Genomic DNA, 22,056 nt, shown 5'->3' with positions numbered 1-22,056 from the left:
ATGGGCCAAAATGATATATCAAGACAAGTTTGGGGACTTGAAGATGCATCTTGAGAGTTTAGGGACTCTGAATGACACCTCCGGACAAGTTTAGGGATCTAAAAATACATTTTGAGAGTTTAGGGACCTAGATGACACTTTGAGACAAGTTCGAGGACCGGCCATGTATTTTACTCTTAAATAAATATAAAGGGGAATTCTTGAGCTTACCTTTTGGATGACCCGGCAACCGTGCATATGAAGGCTCAGACCTAAAACATCATCCATCAGATGGCCAATGAATATCCTTTTGTAGGATTGTGGGCCATGGTTGATGGAAAATTAATCAATAAGTTACTAGTTACTCTGGGAGTTCAAGATCAATTTATGCCCTGCTGCTTTAGAATTCATTCTAGTAAAAGAAAAAAAACATGCACATATTGGATCAGAGTTGGAGAAACTTAACCTTCTGGACTGCATGATTTCCAAACATGTCAACAGCGAGAGTGCGAACATACCCCCCCCCCCCCCCCCCCCCCCGGCATCAGCACTGTATGAAAAAAATTTACAGTATCACAACTTTCACAAGCTGATATTAGCTGCAAATCAAGTGTTTTAAAATTTTAAATGGTCTGCGTACCAGAAAGCAACTACTTGGCCCCTAATGTGCTTGAGCCTGAAGGTAGTAGTGTGCACTGGAGTCCCCATCAGCTTCTGAAGGAGATGAACATGGTCATTGTCCGGTGCGCCTCCAAATTGCTGGACTTGAGATGAACCATAAGAAACTTTTCCTGGAGCACCAAAAGACTGAGCCCCTGAGAAAATACCACCAGAATCACACACATTGTTTTATCCATAGCTCATCTTGACCTGAGCAATAGTAGCTTCTTTTGCGTTGTTGTCCTGATGGTCCATTGCTTATGAAGAAGAGGTCAAATTGTACATCTCCCGGAGTCCCTGTAGCAGGTACAAATAGGTAGTTAGTATCTACTTGCCTGAATAGGGGGTTGCAGTTATACTGGTAGAGGCCTTTAGATGACCTGGAGTCAAAAGGTCACCTGAAAATTAAAATACAATGCCCATAGTAAGTAACTTACCCTATTATAAAAATAGCATTTTCTTTTAAGAGACAGTATCGTTGTTAGTAAACTCTAAGCATCAGAGAAAAATTCACCCGCAATGGTTATGGCTGCTCCCTACTGACATAAATACATAATGCACGATTTCCAACAATCTCTTTTGGTAAGCATCTGGCACCTGCCTTCTGTGCTACAACACAAATGAGGTCCCACCTGATTCCCACCCCCATCTCAAAGCTTCGCAACAATAATGTTATCTGAAAATATATTCAAATAACTTATAAAAATCACTCTAAAAACTTTTTTACAGCAAATATAATTAGCACAATTACTACAAAAGGTTTTGAAAAAAATTGCCAAAAAATTAAATAGAATAACTTTTAGGACAAAAAATTGTGGAAAAGGTTCAACTGGAAAATTGATGAAACGACCTTTTTATTGATTTTTTTTCTAATAAATACTTCACTCAAAAAAAATTCTAATATTTACCAATAAATACTGAATTCTTTTTCAAAAAGTTATAATATTTTCCAAAAATTTGTTTGGTAATAGATTTTCCAAATAAAATAAAATGAAAAGGTCATATAAAAAGATATTTAACAAGTTTTAGGATAAAAGAAAAATCTAAAGGGAAAAGATAAACTTTAAATACAAGCCGCTTGCTGGCAGCCCCTCGTCCTTTGCTGTGCTTATTGTGATGCCACTCCTCTTAAGGTTGCTAGCGGTTGTTGCTTCTCCGCATCGCACACTACTCCTCTGGATCGAATGTGAAATTTGCCAAAACCCACACCGCTCCTACCTAACCGATGCAAATCGTGGTACCTCCATTACCTAGCTAGCTAGTACTAAAATCCTTGTGGTATGGGAAAACCTTAGCAGTGTATTGACTAAACCTAAGCAAAATCCGGCCGATTGACAAAAAAAATTGCTCACCCAGTCAAGTTTTGTAACGAACATAGCATCATTTATGTCATTTCGAGTGATTTTGGTGATCGTATGACAACGCAATCAATGAGACTAATGGTTTTGTTGAGTGAACATTTCTAAATCTCAGGGATGATGTAAAAAGGCCATACAAAGCAAAACACGAAGAAATAACTCAAAGAAACGCTGAATTGGACAAGTTCTACTGAAATCAGTAGCACCGGAAGAACCGATGCCTATAGCATCGGTGCATCCGATGGTTGTCGGAAGATCCGACGCCCTGGTATTGGTGCAAGACTGAGCGCCTCTGGAGATCAAGTGAAGAAAGAAGTGAAGCACCGGTTGAACCGACGGTGTCAAGTCAAGCATCGGTGCATTCAATATACTATGTTCCAGAGATGATGTCAAGCGAGCAGGAGCCACGCCTTCAGCACCGGTTGAACCGAAGGTGCATAGGAGCATAGCAGCAGTGTAATGACGTCAGCAGGAGAGAAAGAGGTCCAACGGCTAGTTGAGTGCTGTGAGTGACCGGTTTAACCGACACCCAGTCATCGGTTAAACCGATGGTGCTGCAGACAGTGCGTCAGAGGCTCAACGGCTACTTCAGGTCTGAGAGTGGCCGGATGAACCGACGCCACCCCATGCAGAGACATCGGTTCATCCGATGGTATGCTGATTTCTGTTGACCGTTAGAGCAACGGCTACAAGACTTGGTGGCCTATATATACGCCTCACCCCAGCCATTTTGAGTTTGCTGGAGTTGTTGGAAGTCATACCCACACCCAAGAACATCTCCAAGCCATCCAAGAGCATAAAGATCAAATCCTTAGTCCTTAGCACAAGCTTTGTGAGTGTTAGTGCTAGGTTAGCTCTTGAGTGAGTGAACAAGCAAGGTTGAGATCCTTATGGCTGGTTCTAGAGTGAACCACACTTGTATTACTGTCGGTGTCCTGACCCGGCGGTTCGGACCCAACCAGTGATGATGCTGCGTGTTCCTCGTCCCAGATGTTGATGCAAGAGGCAATACAGTAACGCACGGGTTTATCTTGATTCCGGCCGTGGGGCCGTACGTCCAGCAAAGGGGTGTGCGAGAGCACTGTACTATCTTGCACCAGGGGTGCTTGTAGTAGGGGATACAAGCGAGGCGAGAGAGGGAGGGAAGCTCCCAAGTCTCTGCTAGAGGAGGAGTTGATTGAGGCAAGTGCCAATATCGGGGTTCAGAAGAGCGTATGTGCTCTGCCAGTAGTGCGAAGCGTTGTGTTCTACCGAATGGGCCGACCCCCTTTAAGGGAAATCCCGCCTCCTCCTTTTATAGACACAAGGAGGGACGGTGTACATGCACAGGGGATCGTGGAAGTCGTCGTCTTCTCCCCGAATCGCGGGGGTGCAGTGGTCGAGCACTGTGGGAAGTACACTGTGGGGTATGGCGCCGGGCATGGCTGTCGTCCTGGGCATCGTCCTTGGTCTTGCGGAGATCGCGCTGGCGTCCTGGCGGCTCCAGCAGGCGGCGTGGTCGTTGCTGTGGGTGGTACCGTCCTCTAGGCGTGGCGTGGCGGCGTTCCGAAGGTCCTGCAAGCCAGGGTCTTGTCCTGGTCAAGGCCGGAGCCGCTCCTGAGGGTCGTGCCCATGCCGTTCGGGGGCTCCATTAAAGGGAAAGTACGAAGGAGGCATGAGGAGTTGGCAGTATAGTAGCTGGAGCAGTGCCGAGCACGTCTTGCACTGCGTCGCAGGTTCCCACAGTGTCGTCACAGCGTCCGGAATGGCAGAGCAGTGACCGGAGGTGGCGGACAAGACTCCAGTCACAACCACTGTGGGGGATGGCGGCCTGGCGCTGTCAGACCTAGACGCTGTGGAGGAGTGGTTGGCATTAATGCCTCCGTACGGCGGGCGGTGAGTGGAAGGGCCGTTTATCCTTTCTGTCGAGGGGTGGCTTTGCCCGGCGTCAAAAGAGCATGCCTTAACCACTCGCACTTAATACGGGTGGGTGAGGGAGCTTCCAGCGGAAGGCTTGTGCCCGCGCCCGCGTCCGCGTGACACGTGGCGGTTCCGGTCCCCTCCCGAGCAGCTAGCTGAGCCGAGAGCTCGCTGGGGTCCGGATAGGCACGTGGACGTTCCAGACCCATCTGCGGGGGTCCGGGTGGCATGTGGAGGTCCCGGAACCATCTGCGGGGGTCCGGGTCCGTGGCCATAGATGCTGAGCATTTCCACCTCTGGGACTCGTGGTGACACCGGACCCGCTTCCCGGGTGAGATGGAGTCGGACCCCAGGGGTCCAGCTGCTCAGCTCCTTAGGGCGTAGACGATCCGCTTTCTCGAGGGCAGGCTCGCTACCCTCAAGCGAGGCGGAGGCGCAGGGCGCGGTCGAGGGCTTCGGCGGGGAGCCCTCGAGCGAGGCGGAGATCACCCCGCGGGTTTGAGGGGGGTGCGGACGGGCCACGGGCCGCACTGCGTACGTGGGCCGCGTGCTGGGCTTCTTTGAGTCCTTTCCTTTCTTCCAGCTTGGAAGGAGGCTGTAGGGTTTCGTGGGCCCGGTTGCCCAGCATGTGTTTGCATTTTAGGGCGATTTTAGTCCCTTGATTAGGGTGCCCCTAATCACGGTACCCGACAATTACGGTGCGCCGGCCCCTTGGAGCAATTGATGGCTCGCCGGCAAGTCTACTACCCTCCGGCTTGGTGTGGAGTGGCGTGGACAATATTGTGCGGGGGACGGAGACCCCTCCTTCGTGGGCAATCTCCCTTAGTGAAGATCGGGATCAAGGTGACTGTGATTGTATTCACGGAAAAGACTTGATTGCCGGGAAGCGATACTCTTTGTGAGTGCTTCAACAACATGGATGTAGGGGCGTCTTTGTGGCAATCTGAACCACGGGATAAATCTTCGTGTCGAGAGTTTGCTTCCTCTCATCTCTCCCTTTAAGCTTCCACATTTCATATTGCAACTTGTGAGCCTTTACTTTCATAGAGTGGTATCTTGATAGGATTGGCTATATGTTGCTAAACTCTTTTGGGATGAGGGTTTTACACTAAGGTGAACCGTAGTTGCACATTTAGATAGCTTGTTTTAGTTTAAGTTTTGTGCAAACTAGTTGGAGCCATAGGTTAAGATTTTAAGAGTGCCTAATTCACCCCTCCCCCTCTTAGGCTAGAGCACCCGATCGCTTTCAAGTTTGTCTTCGGGCAAGCAAAACCAGCGCCATGCTCGGCAGCCATGTGGGCTGGGCTTAGCCAGATGGGCCCAAGACGAGCTAGATTTTCTTAGGGTCTAGTGTCAACCTCTAAACCTTTGTGAAAAAAGGAAATCTATTTTCCATATTATCAGAAATGGAAAATCTTGTAGGTATAACCATTTTGGATCTAAATTTCAGTGGGACTGTTAGCTCCTCCACCTCATAGCTAAATCTGTGATCCTCAGGGTAGGAAAAAAAACTATATGGGACCTATAGATCATATCACCAAATCTAGGGCACCTTTTATTATTGGCTCTCAACAAGCAAGATTATAGATCACCACTCTAGAAATGTACTTACAAATCCCCCATCGAATTCGAGGCTCAACCTTAGGGATGCTAATTTAGGAGATAGCGATTTACCTTACGATGATCTTCAAGATGTTGTGGTGTCAAGATAGACGGATAGGAACATGTTTGGTTGTAGCACAAACCCCCGATCTAGTGGAGAGGCGCTAGCAAGGCAAAGAGATGGATTATACATATACACTAGAAAATAGTAACTATGATAATAAGAAATTAATAAATCAAGCGATGGTTACCTCAAATAAGAAACAAATCAGTCGATGGCGGCACAAGCTAGGAGGAGGAGGGCAACAGTGGGTGGTGGCTCGGGAGTAGGGTGGCGGCGGAGAAAGTGGGAAGATGTGATTGATGGATGGGATGAGGGTGGGTGGTGGTCTGGAGTAGGTAGGGGTGGCGGCGGAGAAAGGGGGAAGTTGTGAATGATGGATGGAAAGGGGGTGTTTATATAGAAAACACCTAGGTCAAGGAAGTGGGTAGTACTGGGCCAAACACATTTTGCAATGTCTATGTTTGGGCTAAGGTTTCTATTAGTTGGGCCTAACCCTATTCTAACACAATTTTGATCCAAACTGAATTTGGACTTAAGAGCCGCTCGGCCTATACTATAGGATATCTTGGAAGGAAGTTTTGCTAGTATGCCATGGGACCTCCAAATTGAATTTTATCCTTGACACCATCTGGGCTGAACACAACTAGATAGCTTGAAAGGGGATGGCTTACTGGTGGGTCATGAGTCTTTTGAAACATTGTGGTGATGTGCAGCAAGCTATACATGATATGAGACGAACATAGGAATTGATAACTATTTTTTTCAACGGTAGACGATGTGCCCTTAAATAGAAAGATGTATATGATGACTTCATCAATCTACGTTAGTAGAGGTGAGTCAGTGACCTGCATTTGTACCGTGTTGAAAAAGTTGAAATTTGAAATGCCGTTCAGTACCTACTTCATTTCAAGATCTGCCAAACCAGTCTCTCGGATGTACTTATAAACTTAAGTGTGTGCATGGATGTTTATAGGTTTGAGTGCACGTGCATCAATATTGTGTTCAAGAATTGAAAGTTAAAATGCAGCTCATAATAAACACACTCTTTTTAAATAGACACGTGCCGCACATGAAATCCAGCTGATAATACCTTTGAGATTATACAACAAAACAATCTACACGCTAATCTAACATCATTTTCCGGTATGATGACACTTGTAAAGATTTGTACGAATAAGGGGCACAAAATAAGAAGAAAACGTATTAAAAGCACCTTACACACTAGCACCTTTAATTTTATCCCCTTTTTGACAAATTAAGCTAAGCCAATTTACACGCTCGAAATTCCCCATGAGAACCATATCAGAAACCGCATCACCATGATCTATCCCATCTCAACTGTACTTGTTCATCATCAAATCGATCAGTCGATCAACGCATCCAAATTTAGTTGGCGAACCATGAATCCAGCCATGCTTGCCAATCGCCATGCAAATCCTCGTCTCTGTTTCATCTCGTGCATACATGCACAGCTAGCGCTGATCGATCACTGGGATTTTCTTGGTTAGTTACGCGGGTGCATGTGACGATGCGATCAGGAGCGGTGGTGCTCGCCTCGCCTAGGATGACGACGACGTCGAGTCGGCGGCGGCGGCGGGCTCGGGCTCCCGGATCTCGTCGATGCGCGCGATGACCGTCTTGAGCTCCCACCTCCGGTCGACGTCGGCGTCGCAGCAGCCCAGGCCGACCTGGAGCAGCTTGACCATGTCGGCCTCGCAGCCCCGGGCCCCCGTGATGTCCTTGTCGAACACCTCGCCGGTGCGCTCCTCCGCGACGACGGACTGCACCCAGCTGGCGAGGTCGCCGCCGCCCTGCCGTCCCTTCTGGAGGTAGTTCGCCGGGAACTTGCCGGTGAGCACCTCGAGGATGAGGATGCCCAGGCTCCAAACGTCGCTCTTCTTGGACGGCTTCCCCTGCGGCGCGACGCACTCGGGCGCCTTGTACGCCACCATCACCTGCGCCGCGATGTGCGACGTCACCACCGGCACCAGCGCGTAGTCCGACAGCACCGCCTCGAACGTCTCGTCGAGCAGCACGTTGGACGACTTGAGGTGCCCGTGCGGCACCTTCAGCATCGGCAGCTCGTCGTAGAGGTGCGCCAGCCCCCGCGCCGCGCCCTTGATGATCCGCAGACGCTTCCCCCAATCCAACAACGACCCTCGGTTACCTGTCCAAGCACATCGATGGATTAATCAGCCTGCAGCAAGCAAGATCGCACGCGATGCAAGAAGCCAAGAAGAGATTGTTTACCATGGAGGAGTTGGGCGAGGCTGCCATTGACGATGTAGTCGGTGACGAGGAGCTTCTCCTCCTTCTTGTAGAGGTAGGCGACGAGGGGGAGGAGGTTGGGGTGGGCGAGGCGGCCGAGGCGGCGCATGTGCTCGGAGAAGTCCTCCCGGCCGACGCCGTTCATGTCCTTGAACCGCTTCACCACCACGGCGGGGCCCTCGCAGAGCGTCGCCTTGTACGAGGACCCGAAGGTGCCGCTGCCCAGCACCTCGGCCGACGCCCGGAGCAGGTCCTCGATCTCGAACCGGGTGCGGCCCTCCTGGATGAACACCAGCCGCCCGTGCTCGTCCCGCCGCTGCCGCCTCGCCGCGGCGGCGCCCCCGGCCGCGGCCGCGGCGCGCGGCTGGCTCGTGCTGGCGGCGTTCTCGATGTTGACGGCCGGCGCGGTGTTGAGCTTCGGGTTGGAGGGCGTCTGGTCGCCGCTGCCGAGAGACTCGGCGGCCGGGCGCCTCGGCTTCCTCCGCCGGCGGCCGAGGACGCCCGTGGCGATGCCGATGGCGCAGAGGAGCAGGCCGAGGACGATGAGCGCGATGGCGATCTTCATCATGGTCGGCATGCCGGATCTCGGCACCCCCAAGCCGTCGCACTCGGCGTCCAGCGGTTTGCCGCACAGGAACTTGTTGCCTGCAGGTCGCCAAGCATGCAGCAGGGTGAGGCAAGGATCGATGGCTACGACGGAGAGAAGAGGACGAGGACGGTAGGGTACCTGCGAACATGCTCGAATTGAAGCGGCTGAGCCCTGCCGGGATCGGGCCGGAGAGGTTGTTGTTGGAGACGTCGACGAACCGGAGCTCCGGCTGGGAGAAGTCCGGCAGGCAGCCTTCGAAGCGGTTGTTGGCGAGCGAGAGCTCCAGCAGCCGCGGCGAGGTGATGGATCCCGGCACGGGGCCGGAGAACTCGTTGAAGGCGAGGTGCAGCTTGCGGAGGCCGCGCATGGGCCGGAAGGTGCCCTCCGGGATGACGCCGGAGAGGCGGTTCCGCGACAGGTAGAGCATCTTGAGCACGCCGAGCGCGGACACGTTGGGGAACGCGCCGGTGAGCGCGTTGTCGGAGAGGCTGAGCGCGCGGAGGCCCGGGAGCACGGCGAGCGCGGCCAGGTCGGGCGCGGCGCCGGCCAGGCCGAGCCGCTCCAGCTGCAGGCCCTGCACGCTGCCGTTGCCGTGGCACGACACGCCGTACCACGACGAGGTGTTGCCCTGGCACGGGCCCGGCGTGCCCCAGCTCCGCAGCGGGCCCGGGGGCGCGCCGTCCGGCCCGCGCAGCGTGTTCCGGAACGCGATCAGCACGTCGGCCTCCGTGCCCTGGGCCGCGGCGGGGCGCGGCGACAGGAGGGCGGCCGCGGCGAATGCGACGGCGACGGCGACTTCGAGGGCGGCGCGGATGTGGCCGGGCGGCCGCGGCCGCGCCATGGGGAAGCGCGCGGCCGAGCCGAGCTCGTCGTCCGGCGAGGCTGGTCGGTCGTTCACGCGCGCGGTGGTCGGCTTGTCGGCGTCGTCGGGGCTGTGGCCGCGCGCAGCATGCACGCACGCACGACCGGGCGCGTCGTCGTGGGAGGACCGGAGGAGGCGAGGGCGAAGCTACGCGCACCGCGTGTGCATGGGTGAAGAAATGGGAGGGAGGGAGGAGGTGGCGGGGAGGAAATGCGGTGAGGGGTAGCGACGCCGGGTCGGGGAGGGAGCCTAAGAATAGCCTGGAGGGAGAAGACGCAGCAGCGCCTCGCCCAGCTCAGACGTCTGTTGCTGCAGTTTCTCATTCGCGGTTGGATTGGATGCGAGAGGAGGTTTTAAGGTCAGGCGAGTTCATGGTGCTCCAATTTTGAGCCATGTGATGCCTTGCCAGCAAGAAAATGCCAGGTCCCAGGACACCTACCAACAACAGCAACATTCTTGCCTCAAACCTGGAAAGGTTGGTTGGCGCTTCAGAAAACACCATGGCTGCTGGGCTACTTGAGCAGTTGAGCAGCAGCAAGTCAATGATATATATTGACATGAAGCCTGATAGCATTATCACAAGCAACACTTCATCGCAAACGCGATGGATCTGGCACTACTACAGAGCTGCTATTTACCTTACCTCCAAATGCAAGGCGAGTGATCTCTCACCATCTGGGAGAATTCGGAGCCGGAAGGGACACCCCCCCCCCCCCCCCCCCCCCAGACAACAGACTTGAGCATCTGGTCGCGCCTAAGGTACTGAGCAAATGGCGATGCCAATGCGCCTAAAAATCTCCACTACAAATCCCCTGGGTTACAAGGTCATACAGTGCCCTAATATTTACACAGAGAAACTATAGTGCTGGAATCTTAAGCTGCGTGATCTATCCTCCTGAAAGGAAACCTGCACCTCATGCATCAGGTCATTCCGACGATGTTCTCGAACCCGTTTTCCTTGACCAGCTCAGTGAACTGGTTCAGGTAGCTGACAAGTCCGCCGAGCGATTTGATGAGCTCGTCGGCCTTTTGGCGGGTGGTCGCCATGGCATCAGGTGAAACTAAACCAGCAAGAGCGTGGTTTTGGCCAGCGTCTTCATCAGTCTCGTGCTTCAGTATGGTGTGAATATGCTGTGCATTCTCTTGTAACTTGTTGGCCAGGTCCCATGCATTATTTTGGCTTTTCACAGGTTCGCTGTTTGTTCCCATCTCATGGCCTTCTGCCAAAACAGATCACAAAGAAAGTAAGGCAGCAGAAGAATATGACAAGACAAAAGAAACACAAATTCAAGCTCCACCACTGATAAACCCCAGAATAAGCAATATTCACTAGACCGGCATCACCTTCTCGAGTAAAGGCTTCCACCGCGGGTTGACCAAAACGAGGATCCCAAATGGCATGAGCAATAGGTCTTATATGTAAAGGATCTTGTATCCATGATTCAAAATTTCCTTGCCAAATTTATCATCTATTATCATCCTATTCGCTCAATCAACTTGCTCGATATCAAGGTTACTATGTACACTCAATGAACATAAAATCAGGTCCTACAGCAATGTCTGACACCATAGTGCATTTCTGGCTGACACCAACGTTGCTAAATTTTACTGCATATTAATTATTATCTCGTGAGAAAATAGGAAACTAGTGTTATTCTTCATTAGATGATATCTTGTTGTCTGCGTATGAAATGATACTCATGCTAAAATTCCATCAGATAGAAATTCATGGAGATACTTAAAAACTTGATAGCTATAAATGTAATATAAATAGTTCTAGTGCTTCTAAGCGTAAGGGAGAAATGGTAGTCCAATCAACTTTACAGACGTAAATAATCATCTTAATCAGAACAGATCGTTTTCAGTTAGAAATCACCTCATCATGGCATTAAAACAACAACATTATTCAGGGAACATTATGAGCTGACTACAGAAAATTGCTAGGTGGCTAAGATGACAAGACAAAACACAAATAACTAAAGGACAGTATCTCAATATCAAAATACATGAAGGGTAGCAAATCTAGTGAAAACCGGCGCGGCAAAACATTGGGTTAAAAAACAGGAGGTAAGTTTCCATCCAATGTTTTTGTACTCTGAACTTGAATTTCGTGCAGATACAGAACATGCCCTCAGCTACAGATAGTCTGTAAGATTTTTCAAGAACCCATCCCTCAATTTCATGGTTTGTCAACATTCAGCTGGTTTCTCTACATATTTACCCTATATAAATTTCGAAAAACTACAATAGATGAAGAAGTTGTAATGCAGGATCTATAACCTGAGCTAAGACTGACGAACAGCTTTGAGGTGAACCTTACAAGACAGAAACACCTATTGTAATCGCCAATCAGGAACTGTAATGGATCAAGAGAAATGAAGATTATGAGCCTCCTCATTTCCTCAATAACTAGCGAAACAGGAAGTCATCTCTGAATTTCTCAGAAGTGTGTCAGCTTATGATTGTTTCCTAACATTATTATTGACACCTAACTCTGAAGCCTATAGCTGGGTGAACAAAACCATATTTGGTCAAGCACCACATAGCAAATGCACCGCAAAAATCCCCTTGATTTTCTGTGTCACATATTCTCCCATTTCAGGATTCATGCACACATTTTGCATCCATGGAATGCCACATCACTGCAGATTTGTAGAATCATCCACTTGTGACATAAGTTTCACTACCAGACAATCATCACAACCAAGTTTTAAGTATCACCAACTTATTATGATCATATAAGCACACAAGCTCCAAATCGGAACATGAAATGCGAAAGGAGGTGATGAGTTGCATGTACCCAAGTCATTTGAAGCATCAGGATTGCCATCATCCATCTGCATTTCCTCCTGTTCCTCATTGTCTTCTTCATCATCTTCTTCCTCCTCCTCTTCCTCCACCTCCACCACCTCCTCCTCCTCCTCTTTCGCCTCCTCCACCGCTTCATCCTCCTGGACGTCGTCTTCTCCAACCTCACGGTAGTCACCGCCGTCCTGCTCACCCACCTCAACGCCGGCACCGCTGCCAACCAATCCCTCCACCTCGTCCCCGCCACCGGCAGCAGCGCCCGCGAGCAGCGCCTCCTCGACCCGTATGAGCGCGTCCATGGCCCCATACACCTCCACATCAAACTCCACCGGCAGCCCGGCCTTCCTCCGCGCCGCGGCGCCCATCTCCCAGTACCTCCCGCCGGTGCGCACCTCCCACCGCCGCACGGCCCTGTGCTCCGCCGCCAGCGCCTCCCACCGCCGGCGGCACTCCGCCGCCGCCCTCTTGCTCCCCCGCCGCCTCGCGGGCCCCGAGGAGGCGAGGGCCTCGGAGGCGGCGAGGTTCTCGGCGACCATGGCCCACTTCTGGAACGTGGAGACGGAGCGGGACCAGCCGTCGTCCACGGCGGCCACCTCGGCGACGAGCGCGAGCGTCTCGGCGGGCGTCCACTCCGGCGCGCCGCCCGAGCGGGTGCGGCGCGGGCTCGGGGGCGCCGGGCCCGGCGTGGCGGGCGGGGGACGGCGCTTGGCGGCGGCGGGAGAGGAGGCGGCGTCGGCGGCGGCGGCGGCGGGCGGCGGGTGGGTTTTGGCCGGGGAGTGGTGGGCGGGGAGCGCCTGGACCAGTGGCGGCGGCGGGACGGCCTTGGAGTGCGCCGGGAGCGCCTGGATGACGCACGGCAGGTCGGCCGCGGTGGGATCCATCGGGCTGGGCACGGTGAGCCGGCGGTGAGGCCGTCGAGGGCGGCGCGCCGGTGCCCGTGCCGTGAGGCGAGGCGACACGCAGGGTGGGGAGCGCGAGACCCGAGCGAGTGTGCTCGCTGCTGCGCGCGTGTGTTGTCGTGGAGCCGGGCGCGACCAGGGGCAGGCAGTGGGCAGTGGGCAGTGGCCTGCACGTTCCAGCCAGTTCCCTGGGCCCGGCTCGGTTTCCCTCCTCCGCATGGGTCCAGCCCATCTGTTGCCATCTTGGGCCAGGGCGGCCGTTTGGGCTGGGGGCACCAGCAGCAAGTCGTCCTCGCCACTCCCCGCGCGTGTCCACGACGGCGCCGGGTCGCGGTCGGGTGCCGCTGCGTCCAGTTTTCATTTTCTGCCCCTACTAGCAAACAACGTGCTGCTGCTGCTGCTCCCGGACGGTGTCAGAGGACCGCCTCCCTGACAGCGACTGGCTTGGGATCTTGTGAACGTGCTAACTGAGCGCTTTCATTGACTGGCTGGCCGAGCCGACTGCCCTCCCCCGGCTTGACTATGAACAGCACAAGGGAAAGGGACGGCAGCCGCGGCTATTCCTCTTTTCTGACTGTGAAAGGCAGCATGGTGGAATGGAAATAGCTTCACAGTTGAGATTAGTCGGCCGTCATTTAATTTCAAGACTCATCTTCGTGGAACAAACGAGACCTTACTTGGTTTTATGGTTTAGGGATGAAATGATATTCACTTTGTTTTCCTAAAAGTTACCGGCTCTTTTGGTTATGAAAAAATCCCCTTCTCTAATGGTTAATGCACCTTAATCATTTTCTATGTACTAGACAGATCTTTTATATAGATTTCCTTTTAAACTCGGTAGTTTGAAAAAATAATTAAGATATTGCCGTCTGCAGTCAAGGATACTTACAGATTAAAGAATAGAGTAGAGTCTGCAATAGACTTTTTAAAACGCTAGTGACGGTTTTCATATCTTTTCTAATTTATTATCTCCTCATTACCTTTTTCCTAACTCCATCTTCATCCTTTGCTACCTCGGTCTTAAGTCTAGTCTCCTCTCCGTTCTCCAAGCGGAGCATAAGAGAAGAGATCTTAAATTTTCATGCTAAGTTTTTCCCCACCTTTGTGCCGGGGTTGTCGGGGGTTTTCAACCGTGACTCTGCCTCCTTTGTGCCACCATGCTTCCTTCAACTCACTATTTCAGATCAAGTAAGTTTGACCCCATCTAGATGGACTCTTAATTCTATATGGCTCAGTAACTACTTGATTATTTATTGGTAAATAGTTTTTACCACAAATTTCACTAGATGGTTTTTTCATACACTGTTGAATATGTATTTATTCATAAAAGTTAGGGTTTGTTTTTTGGAAAACAAATATTTGCGTTTTCTCTACGATTGATGTGTTGAACAAATTGTTTATTGTGTTTCAACTTTCAATATTTAGAATTGGAAAAGATAACTAAGAGATTGATGTATGGAACCAAGTAATCTTTAATAACTAAATAGAGTCTGCAATAGATTAAGAAAATATGTGTACCAATTTTTTCATCCTCTGTAGTTTTTTTTATTTCCTCTTTGGCTCTTTTCCCATCTTTTCATCCTTCTTCGGGTATCAGATCTTGTCTTTCCTTCTAGATTTTTGCAATAGGTTAAAAAACATCCATGTTTCCTATTATATAAAGAGAAAATAAATATTTTTCTTTTTCTATCTCTTTTTGGAGGAATTAAAAAAAATAAAAAAATACTAGAGCTTTAGAAGAAATTCATTGAAGCATTTAAATTTTGAGAATGGGTTTTAATTTCTTAAATTAAAGGGGTGAAGAACCAATTTATTATTTAGCTATTATATCAAGAGGAACCAGAGAGCAGCATAGAAAGGAGGATGACCGGTAAAAAAAGAAAAAAGAGAAAAGAAAGCAATTGGCTGCCATCGAGAAGCCTGACTTGCCTGAGCGCGTCGCGGTTGCGGCTAGCTGCCTGCTCCCTGCTGGCCTGCTGCTTGCTGGGCGTTCAGTTGTTCACGGTGCACCCCTCCTCCCCTTCAACCCTTTTTCATCAGGGTCATCTGTGTTTCTTCCCTCCCCCTTTCCCTTCTCTCTCAGTCTCCTCCCTTGGTCTTCCTCACCTGTCGGCGACGACTGGGCGAGCGGCGGCGCCATTCGCCTCGTCTTCGCCCGGCCCTTTGCCGGCGACGAGCATCCATCCGCCAGGTATGCCCGCCCCTTCTCTTCCCTTCTTCCTGCTGTGCGGAACGGAGCACTCCAAACCCTAACACAAGCTATTTGTATTCGGATCTGACCCAGTTACGCCTACTAACTGCGATTTTGTTTGCGAAAATCATCGGGTATATACATGCGTACACCCTCGTCCTATGCTGTGCTGCTGTTTTGAGCTGGAATTTCGTGCTGTTTGTGTGTCTGCCAGCTCATCTCATTAATTTCCTCTTGTTGCAGAGCTGGCGAGGGAGCAGGGGACGGCGTTTCTCGCGTGAGTATGGGCAATCTGCAGCAGCTGCAGCTCTGCTACTAGGGTTTGATCCTTGGGCATGGCTGAGGGGGCGAGGTTTCATGGTATGATTGGCGGCGGCGGAGGCAGGGGGATGCAGGACAATGAGATCAATGGCTTCTACAACATGCCTTATTACCAGAAGTTTGGGGAGGGCTCCCACATGTCGGTGGACAGCGCCGACGGCTTCAACCTGGCCAACTGCACCGGCGGTTCTGTCGCCATGTCTGTGGACAACAGCAGTGTGGGCTCGAATGAGTCCCGCACGGTCATACTGAAGCACCCAGGCCTCCGTGATGCTCCGACGGCAAGCTACTCAGTTGGCAATAGTGTCTTCCGCCCCAACCGTGTGGCTGCGCACACGCTGAATGAGGATGCATTGGCTTGTGTCTTGATGGACCCGAATCATCCTACAGAGATACTGAATAACTATGAGCAGTGGACCATTGATCTGGGGAGGTTGGACATGGGGGATCCTTTTGCTCAAGGAGCCTTTGGGAAGCTGTACCGGGGAACATACAATGGAGAAGATGTTGCCATTAAGCTGCTGGAGAAGCCTGAGAATGACCCGGAAAGAGCCCATTTGATGGAGCAGCAATTTGTGCAAGAAGTTATGATGTTGTCAAGGCTGAGTCACCCAAATATTGTGAGGTTCATAGGGGCATGTAGGAAATCGATTGTGTGGTGCATTATTACAGAATATGCCAAGGGCGGCTCAGTCCGGCAGTTCCTGGCGAGAAGGCAGAACAAGTCAGTGCCTTTGAGGTTGGCTGTGAAACAGGCGCTGGATGTAGCCCGGGGAATGGCTTATGTTCATGCATTGGGATTTATTCACAGAGACCTAAAGTCAGATAACCTTCTGATTGCAGCAGACAAATCCATTAAGATTGCTGACTTTGGAGTTGCTCGTATTGAGGTGAAAACTGAAGGGATGACACCGGAGACAGGAACCTACCGCTGGATGGCACCGTAAGTTATAATATCTCCCTTGCTGAAGATTTTCCTACTGCGAATTTTGTTGATATCTATGTATCATTATTTGATTATTTCCATACACAACCTTTCATAGCTCATAAGTTGCCAGGCATCCAGGCCTTCACTCTAGAACAGTACTGTAGATTTATAATCTGTTTAAGTCGAATAGTCGCATAGCAGCCTTCTGTGTCACTTGAACTGTATTATTTTTCTATCAATTATGCAACACTGTCCAATTTTTTTTCATTAGATTATCAATATGTTGTTGCATATCCAATCAATTGAATCATGTTTGCGGGATTGACTTGCATGCTTGCGCATGACACAGTAGACAGACTAACTTCATATCTATCAATGTGGTGAGACTTGTGTGCCCAGTTTCCATCTTTTGGTTGTACAGAGTGTGAGTCATCTTATTTAATGCTAAACTATTGCTGACGTTGCACACTTGCGTATATTTTGTCCACAGCAGGGGGAGGGTGAGTGGGTGACTATACCAACAACAATAATAGCAGAAAGCTATTTTCCTTTTGTATACGTGGTCTACATGTTATTGCTTACATAAAAAACCTGGAGATAAGCGTTCAGCTTCAGCATACCATTGCCTCTTTAGCAGACTTTTGCTTCTATAATTTGGATTTTTTAGCGATAATTCAGTGTTATATTGTGTGTATAGTAAATGATTTGGTATTTGGCCCTTTTTTTCTATTTACAGGGAAATGATCCAGCACAGGCCCTATGATCATAAAGTTGATGTCTATAGCTTTGGGATTGTCTTGTGGGAACTTATAACTGGCATGCTTCCCTTCACAAACATGACAGCTGTTCAGGCAGCTTTCGCTGTTGTAAATAAGGGTGCTCGTCCAGTAATCCCTCAAGACTGCTTGCCTTCTCTAACGCACATTATGACTCGCTGCTGGGATGCGAACCCTGAAGTTCGCCCACCATTTACTGAGATCGTTTGCATGCTTGAGAGTGCTGAGATGGAGATTGTGAGTAATGTGCGTAAAGCACGCTTCCGCTGCTGTATGTCTCAGCCCATGACCACCGACTGAAGTGGAAAATGGTGGCTAGATGAGGAGAATTGATGGAAGAAAGGAGGAAGAGCCTATCTCAATGTGTTCACCGCATCGGTGCTAGGGATCTGCGCTGAAGCCCCCAGGATTTGAGCTTCTGTGTTGTTGCATTCTATCTTGTGTATGCTCCACAGCTGAAGTTCTCTCTTCTGAAAGTATAGGTGATGTTGCCTTGTATGTTAACAAAGATCTAATGGAGTTTTCCTATGTTAATAAACATCTGCTTGTTCTTGTACTCGCACAAGTTTGCCTGATTTCAAGTTTCAGCGCCCTTCTTTGGTGTTGACCTGCGTTTATTACAGTTTTGCTATTCTCAGCGCTTCCAAATGACATGACTTTGGTTTGGTTATCCTGTGTCTGCGTCGTCATGTGTTGCCGAAGTCCAACATGGACTCGGTCCATACCTGTGTGCATCGTGTGCCGGCCATGGAGAAATTTTATTTCTATAAGCAATTCGGTTGGTGGCTCTTGTTTGGAAACCAGAACATGCCAAGTTGTCTTGCGACTAGTCTGGCTAGTTGCACTGAGACATCGGATCTCAGCCACATACTCATGTGGGACAAGCAGGCTTGTATGAAGACAACTGTGATCGTGACTAGGTTCGGCAAACATGTCCAATATAGCTGTTTGATTCGAGGGGACAAAATTGATTTCTTTGCTTATAAAATGATAATTTGTTCGTCGATGATATTAATAAAAACAAGTATCTGCGGCTAGGGTTGAAGTCACTCACATTTGAATCAAGATAGTATTGAACCAACAGCCAGTTTTTAATAGAGAAAAACGTTGTAGAAACTATACACACGAAAATACATGTCCAGACTCCAGAGTCCTCAAGGACAGCTACGAAGATATCTCAATATGTTGACAGTAGGATTGTACAAGTGTAAAATTACAATATCACACTTCAAAAGTTCCAAGTAGTCAAATCACGGGGGGTAAAAAGAAATAGAAAAAATGGGTCAATCACAGGTTGGAACAGCATATTCAACACAAGCTGGCCTACGCTCAGTTCAACTTAGTCCAGGGATGGTCAATAAATATGTGGATGGCATTAACAGAGATCTTGATCTCTGGCAGTTGAAGAACTTGCAAGACCCCATGCCATCTTTGTGCGTCTTTCACACCTTAATTTATCTGGTTTACACCGAAGAAAGTGGGTTCATAGACATTGCTACTCGTATCCATGGTAAAACGAACCAGCTGAGGCTGAGGTGCTATATGCTGTTCATCAGCACATGAAGCTGGACCAGAGTTCCCTCCATGTGATAAATGAAGGTCATCGCTGTTCTCGCTGGCACCAGTGAACTGGATAAGGCAAGATGCTTGCGGTACAGGACTCGGGAATCTGCAAGAGCCAGCTGACAGAAGAGAGAGAGCACGCTGAAGATCCGGTGCTCCATCGAATTTTGAAGCAGTTGTTGATGTGTCCGGACCTGCACAACCAATAGATCAAAACATGTTATTCTCCCATTGAAATCGGGACAACAAAAAACATTAGGATGCAGAAGTCTCTGGAATGGCAAATGAAATCATATGGATCGCCAAACTAGCATGAACAATAAGCAGAACTCAAGTCAATTAGGATTTCTAATTCTGATGCTCAGAATTGCTACACTAAAGACGCATCCCAGAAAGATGCAGGTGCAAGTGGCTCCACTGAAACACCTGTAGTTTCTTAGTAATTTCTTGAATGCAGAATGAAGTTTCTACATCATCCATAAGCAGAACAAGGACTAGTTTACATCAATAGTCATCAAGAACTTCAGCAACATGGCACAGGAAACTGAACAAACAAAATAAATATTACCAAATATGATATTAGTGAAAAACGGACTACTCTTTTTCTTGACGCTCAAACTTCATTGTCACTAATGATAAAGTCCCAATACGGTTTCAGAGAAAAAGATATTGCTATGCAATTTCCCTCAAGTCTAACTCATTCAAGTGTTTGGATAATACACTTGTAATCCAATAATTGTAATATGTTCTTTTTTCTGGGAGTACATTTACAGACTAAAGAATACTGTAATCAGCAATAAAAAAACCAATAGCCCAGCATAAGTACAGTTAAGGCAAGGTGTTGAGCATTCGTTGTTCCACCAACTGTTCTGGGTAGGCTAAATCATACACAGCTACATACATATTGAATTTTTAATTCACAAACTTTTGCAACGAAAATTCACCACTATCTCTGCAACGAAAATTCACCCAAAGAGTTCCTTTTATGTGTCAATTGTACTAGATGTTTTTTAAGTAATGTCCCACTAAGCCAGATATTTTTTTACATCTTTTTCTCAAAAAAATGTGGTGAACCACTTAACAAAACAAATAGCAGCTTCTTCATTGACGAACACATTTCTGCCTTAGGTAAGAACAACATCTGGAAAACCAAACCTTTCATTGGCAACAGCTCATCTTTGCCATGGCTAAGTGTTGGAATGGCATTGGACAGGCGAGATTTATCGAAGTGAACTTGTCCAGTTGTTGTCTCAACTTTTGTTGATAGCTCTCTTATTTCCTTGGCATGTGCAAGCTTGAAGTCAGATGAGCTATCCCAAGAAGAACTGAAAGGTCTTACATGGCTAAGAGGAGCTTTATTCCAGACAAAACTTATTTGCCGCCTATCATCTGCAGTGGCAGAAAAATTCAGGGATAAGAACATTTAATTTTAAACAGGAGGTAAGAAGGTAGAATAGCTGAAACATGACAATATGAGATATATAATACATGATATACATTACTAATCATGGTACTCTCAAATCTCATGCCCAATGTGTATTCAATTCCATTAAGAAGCATAACTGTCAGTCAACTTATTATCAAGTATCAAAGATAGAAAGCTTGCCATTTGCACAACAAGTTTCACACATCTAGTTGCAATGTTGTACTTGCAGATGAAATTCAGCCGGTGTCCACAGATGGCAAATGCCAAACACTATTAAGACATGAAGAATTACCAAACAATGATGAAGGCAGCCTTGCAGAGGCAAAGGCGTACGCATCTGGCTGAGGCTTCCGCCGGCGGGCATTGTGATCAGACAGACGCCTCCTGCAGCTCCTCTTCTTCTGATCAAACTCTGACAGAGCATGGAACCTGGATTATCAAAACCCAAGCAATCAGAAAAACCAAACATACATTCTTGGCATAGATAGCCATGTAATAGTGCAAACAGAAGATATGCCTGCAATTTAGATACAGTAACAGAATCAAAAGACACAGGCCACCAAAAAGCTCATTCCAAAAGCATACACATATATCGAGAGCCATACCAAAACTGGAAAGGGGAAACATTGCACAGCCATTTTACCCATGCGTACGATTCTCCACAAGTACAGCAGTACTAATAGTGGAAAGGCAGCATCTTTCGTTGCCAGATCAGGAAAAACGCAGCTCCGTACCCAAAAAAAAAACCGCACACCAGCACACGCAGACACGCACAGCATAACCACAACACTAAAGAGCTCGGAAAACACATGCTTGCGCAAATCAATCAACTAATCACGCGATTATTGCAGCGTAACAGCGCGACCCATCCTCGCAGGAAGTAATCATCAAAGAAGGAAGGAGAGCAATCGCAGAGAGCCGCAAGATTGCGGCTCCGCGGAGGTCAAACAGAGCAAGCGAGAGCAGAGCAAAGAGCTCCGGGGAGCAATCGAAAGCAAGAACAGCATCGACCGGCTGCACTGCTGGCAGAAGCGGCGCTCCTGGCCGGCGACGACGACGCGGGGGCACTTGGTGTGGGCCTCGCAGACGCGGTGCTTCCGGTGGTAGTCCTTGGCCGTGCCGAGCTCCAGCCCGCACCCCTCGACCTGGCACCTAACTTCCGCTCCCCCGCCCTCCTCTCCCTTGGTTCGCTTCGGCTCCCGTTCCTTCCCGCCGCGCCGCGCTGTCGCGTCGCCGGAGGAGCCTGAGCCCGCGGCGGCGCGGTCGCCCCAGTCCCAGAGCAGGGGAGGCGAGGAGGGCAAAGCGGCGGGCTTCGGGGCCGTCCACTCCATGCGGGGCGCCGATTTGGGCTGGTCAATTCGGGATTTGGGGATCGAGGAGAGAGGGGGGAGACAAGGTGAACAGTGTGGACTGTGGAGAAGAAGAGATGGGGGAAAGAGAATTTGGAATACAAAAAGGCGAAGCCTTTTTTATATTGGGACCTCCTTTTCATTTTCTCGCTTTCTTTGCATAGGATTTTTCTCTACACGTTTTCCTCTTTTTCGTGTGCACTTTTGTCCAGAAAAATATTCTCTTTTCACGGTAGGGCATAAAAATGGTGAATCAAACAAGGTGCTAATTAAAAGTAATTGAAAGCGTAATTTGTTTTGCAATTCATTCCATATGAATTTGCTTAGTCAAAACTCGCCGGCGCTAAAACACCTCGTAAACTACTCGGGGCAACTCTTTTTTTTGCAAGAACTGAGATAATCAAATGACACAAAGGGTGTGTTTGCATAGCATCCGTGGGCCCCCGGGCTAGCAAATATCTAGATTCCCATTGTGCTTTACTGTACTTGTCCCATGATCAGTCCGCAAGTACGC

At 49.2% G+C, this 22,056-nt stretch overlaps 4 protein-coding genes across 5 annotated transcripts; 1 reads left to right on the top strand and 3 right to left on the bottom strand.

Annotated features, from left to right (window-relative positions):
- Positions 1-6,816: 6,816 nt before the first annotated feature.
- LOC120654808 (pollen receptor-like kinase 5) lies at positions 6,817-9,644 on the bottom strand. The gene is made up of 3 exons (XM_039932471.1): positions 8,558-9,644; positions 7,813-8,475; positions 6,817-7,729 (listed from the first exon to the last, which is right to left on the bottom strand). Exons 1-3 carry the CDS (start codon positions 9,258-9,260, stop codon positions 7,122-7,124), a joined length of 1,974 nt encoding a protein of 657 aa, XP_039788405.1. The 5' UTR covers positions 9,261-9,644; the 3' UTR covers positions 6,817-7,121.
- Positions 9,645-10,044: 400 nt separating this feature from the next.
- On the bottom strand, positions 10,045-13,108 carry LOC120654801 (trihelix transcription factor ASR3-like). Of its 2 annotated transcripts, none has more exons than XM_039932463.1 (2): positions 12,082-13,108; positions 10,045-10,498 (listed from the first exon to the last, which is right to left on the bottom strand). In XM_039932463.1, exons 1-2 carry the CDS (start codon positions 12,968-12,970, stop codon positions 10,203-10,205), a joined length of 1,185 nt encoding a protein of 394 aa, XP_039788397.1. In that variant the 5' UTR covers positions 12,971-13,108; the 3' UTR covers positions 10,045-10,202. The 2 variants fall into 2 exon arrangements, with proteins under 2 accessions (XP_039788397.1, XP_039788396.1); XM_039932462.1 differs by having other exon boundaries at positions 10,045-10,501; positions 12,082-13,093.
- Positions 13,109-14,941: 1,833 nt separating this feature from the next.
- Positions 14,942-17,809, top strand: LOC120654800 (serine/threonine-protein kinase STY13-like). Its single transcript, XM_039932461.1, has 3 exons — positions 14,942-15,179; positions 15,423-16,443; positions 17,165-17,809. Exons 2-3 carry the CDS (start codon positions 15,515-15,517, stop codon positions 17,502-17,504), a joined length of 1,269 nt encoding a protein of 422 aa, XP_039788395.1. The 5' UTR covers positions 14,942-15,179; positions 15,423-15,514; the 3' UTR covers positions 17,505-17,809.
- Positions 17,810-18,335: 526 nt separating this feature from the next.
- LOC120654793 (squamosa promoter-binding-like protein 4) lies at positions 18,336-21,860 on the bottom strand. The gene is made up of 4 exons (XM_039932447.1): positions 21,205-21,860; positions 20,486-20,622; positions 19,923-20,156; positions 18,336-18,961 (listed from the first exon to the last, which is right to left on the bottom strand). The coding sequence occupies exons 1-4, from the start codon at positions 21,522-21,524 to the stop codon at positions 18,654-18,656; spliced, it is 999 nt and encodes a 332-aa protein (XP_039788381.1). The 5' UTR covers positions 21,525-21,860; the 3' UTR covers positions 18,336-18,653.
- Between the last annotated feature and the right edge of the window lie 196 nt (positions 21,861-22,056).

The sequence above is a fragment of the Panicum virgatum genome, chromosome 1N, assembly GCF_016808335.1.
Source record: "Panicum virgatum strain AP13 chromosome 1N, P.virgatum_v5, whole genome shotgun sequence".
In the NCBI taxonomy this organism is placed as follows: Eukaryota; Viridiplantae; Streptophyta; class Magnoliopsida; order Poales; family Poaceae; genus Panicum; species Panicum virgatum.
Note: the sequence above shows the minus strand (reverse complement) of the source record. Positions and strands in the feature narration are given on the sequence as shown.

What these genes read in the sequence shown, in the direction of transcription:
- LOC120654808 (XM_039932471.1), bottom strand. Translation starts at nt 9,260, where the DNA reads ATGGCGCGGCCGCGGCCGCCCGGCCACATCCGCGCCGCCCTCGAAGTC. An exon ending in CAATTCGAGCATGTTCGCAG is followed by an intron (nt 8,476 to 8,557) that starts GTACCCTACCGT and finishes GGCGACCTGCAG; the next exon opens with GCAACAAGTTCCTGTGCGGC. An exon ending in CCTCGCCCAACTCCTCCATG is followed by an intron (nt 7,730 to 7,812) that starts GTAAACAATCTC and finishes GTGCTTGGACAG; the next exon opens with GTAACCGAGGGTCGTTGTTG.
- LOC120654801 (XM_039932462.1), bottom strand. Translation starts at nt 12,970, where the DNA reads ATGGATCCCACCGCGGCCGACCTGCCGTGCGTCATCCAGGCGCTCCCG. An exon ending in TGATGCTTCAAATGACTTGG is followed by an intron (nt 10,502 to 12,081) that starts GTACATGCAACT and finishes CTGTTTTGGCAG; the next exon opens with AAGGCCATGAGATGGGAACA.
- LOC120654793 (XM_039932447.1), bottom strand. Translation starts at nt 21,524, where the DNA reads ATGGAGTGGACGGCCCCGAAGCCCGCCGCTTTGCCCTCCTCGCCTCCC. An exon ending in TTCTGCCAGCAGTGCAGCCG is followed by an intron (nt 20,623 to 21,204) that starts GTCGATGCTGTT and finishes TTGATAATCCAG; the next exon opens with GTTCCATGCTCTGTCAGAGT. An exon ending in TGAGCTGTTGCCAATGAAAG is followed by an intron (nt 18,962 to 19,922) that starts GTTTGGTTTTCC and finishes TTGGTTGTGCAG; the next exon opens with GTCCGGACACATCAACAACT.
- LOC120654800 (XM_039932461.1), top strand. Translation starts at nt 15,515, where the DNA reads ATGGCTGAGGGGGCGAGGTTTCATGGTATGATTGGCGGCGGCGGAGGC. An exon ending in ACCTACCGCTGGATGGCACC is followed by an intron (nt 16,444 to 17,164) that starts GTAAGTTATAAT and finishes TTCTATTTACAG; the next exon opens with GGAAATGATCCAGCACAGGC.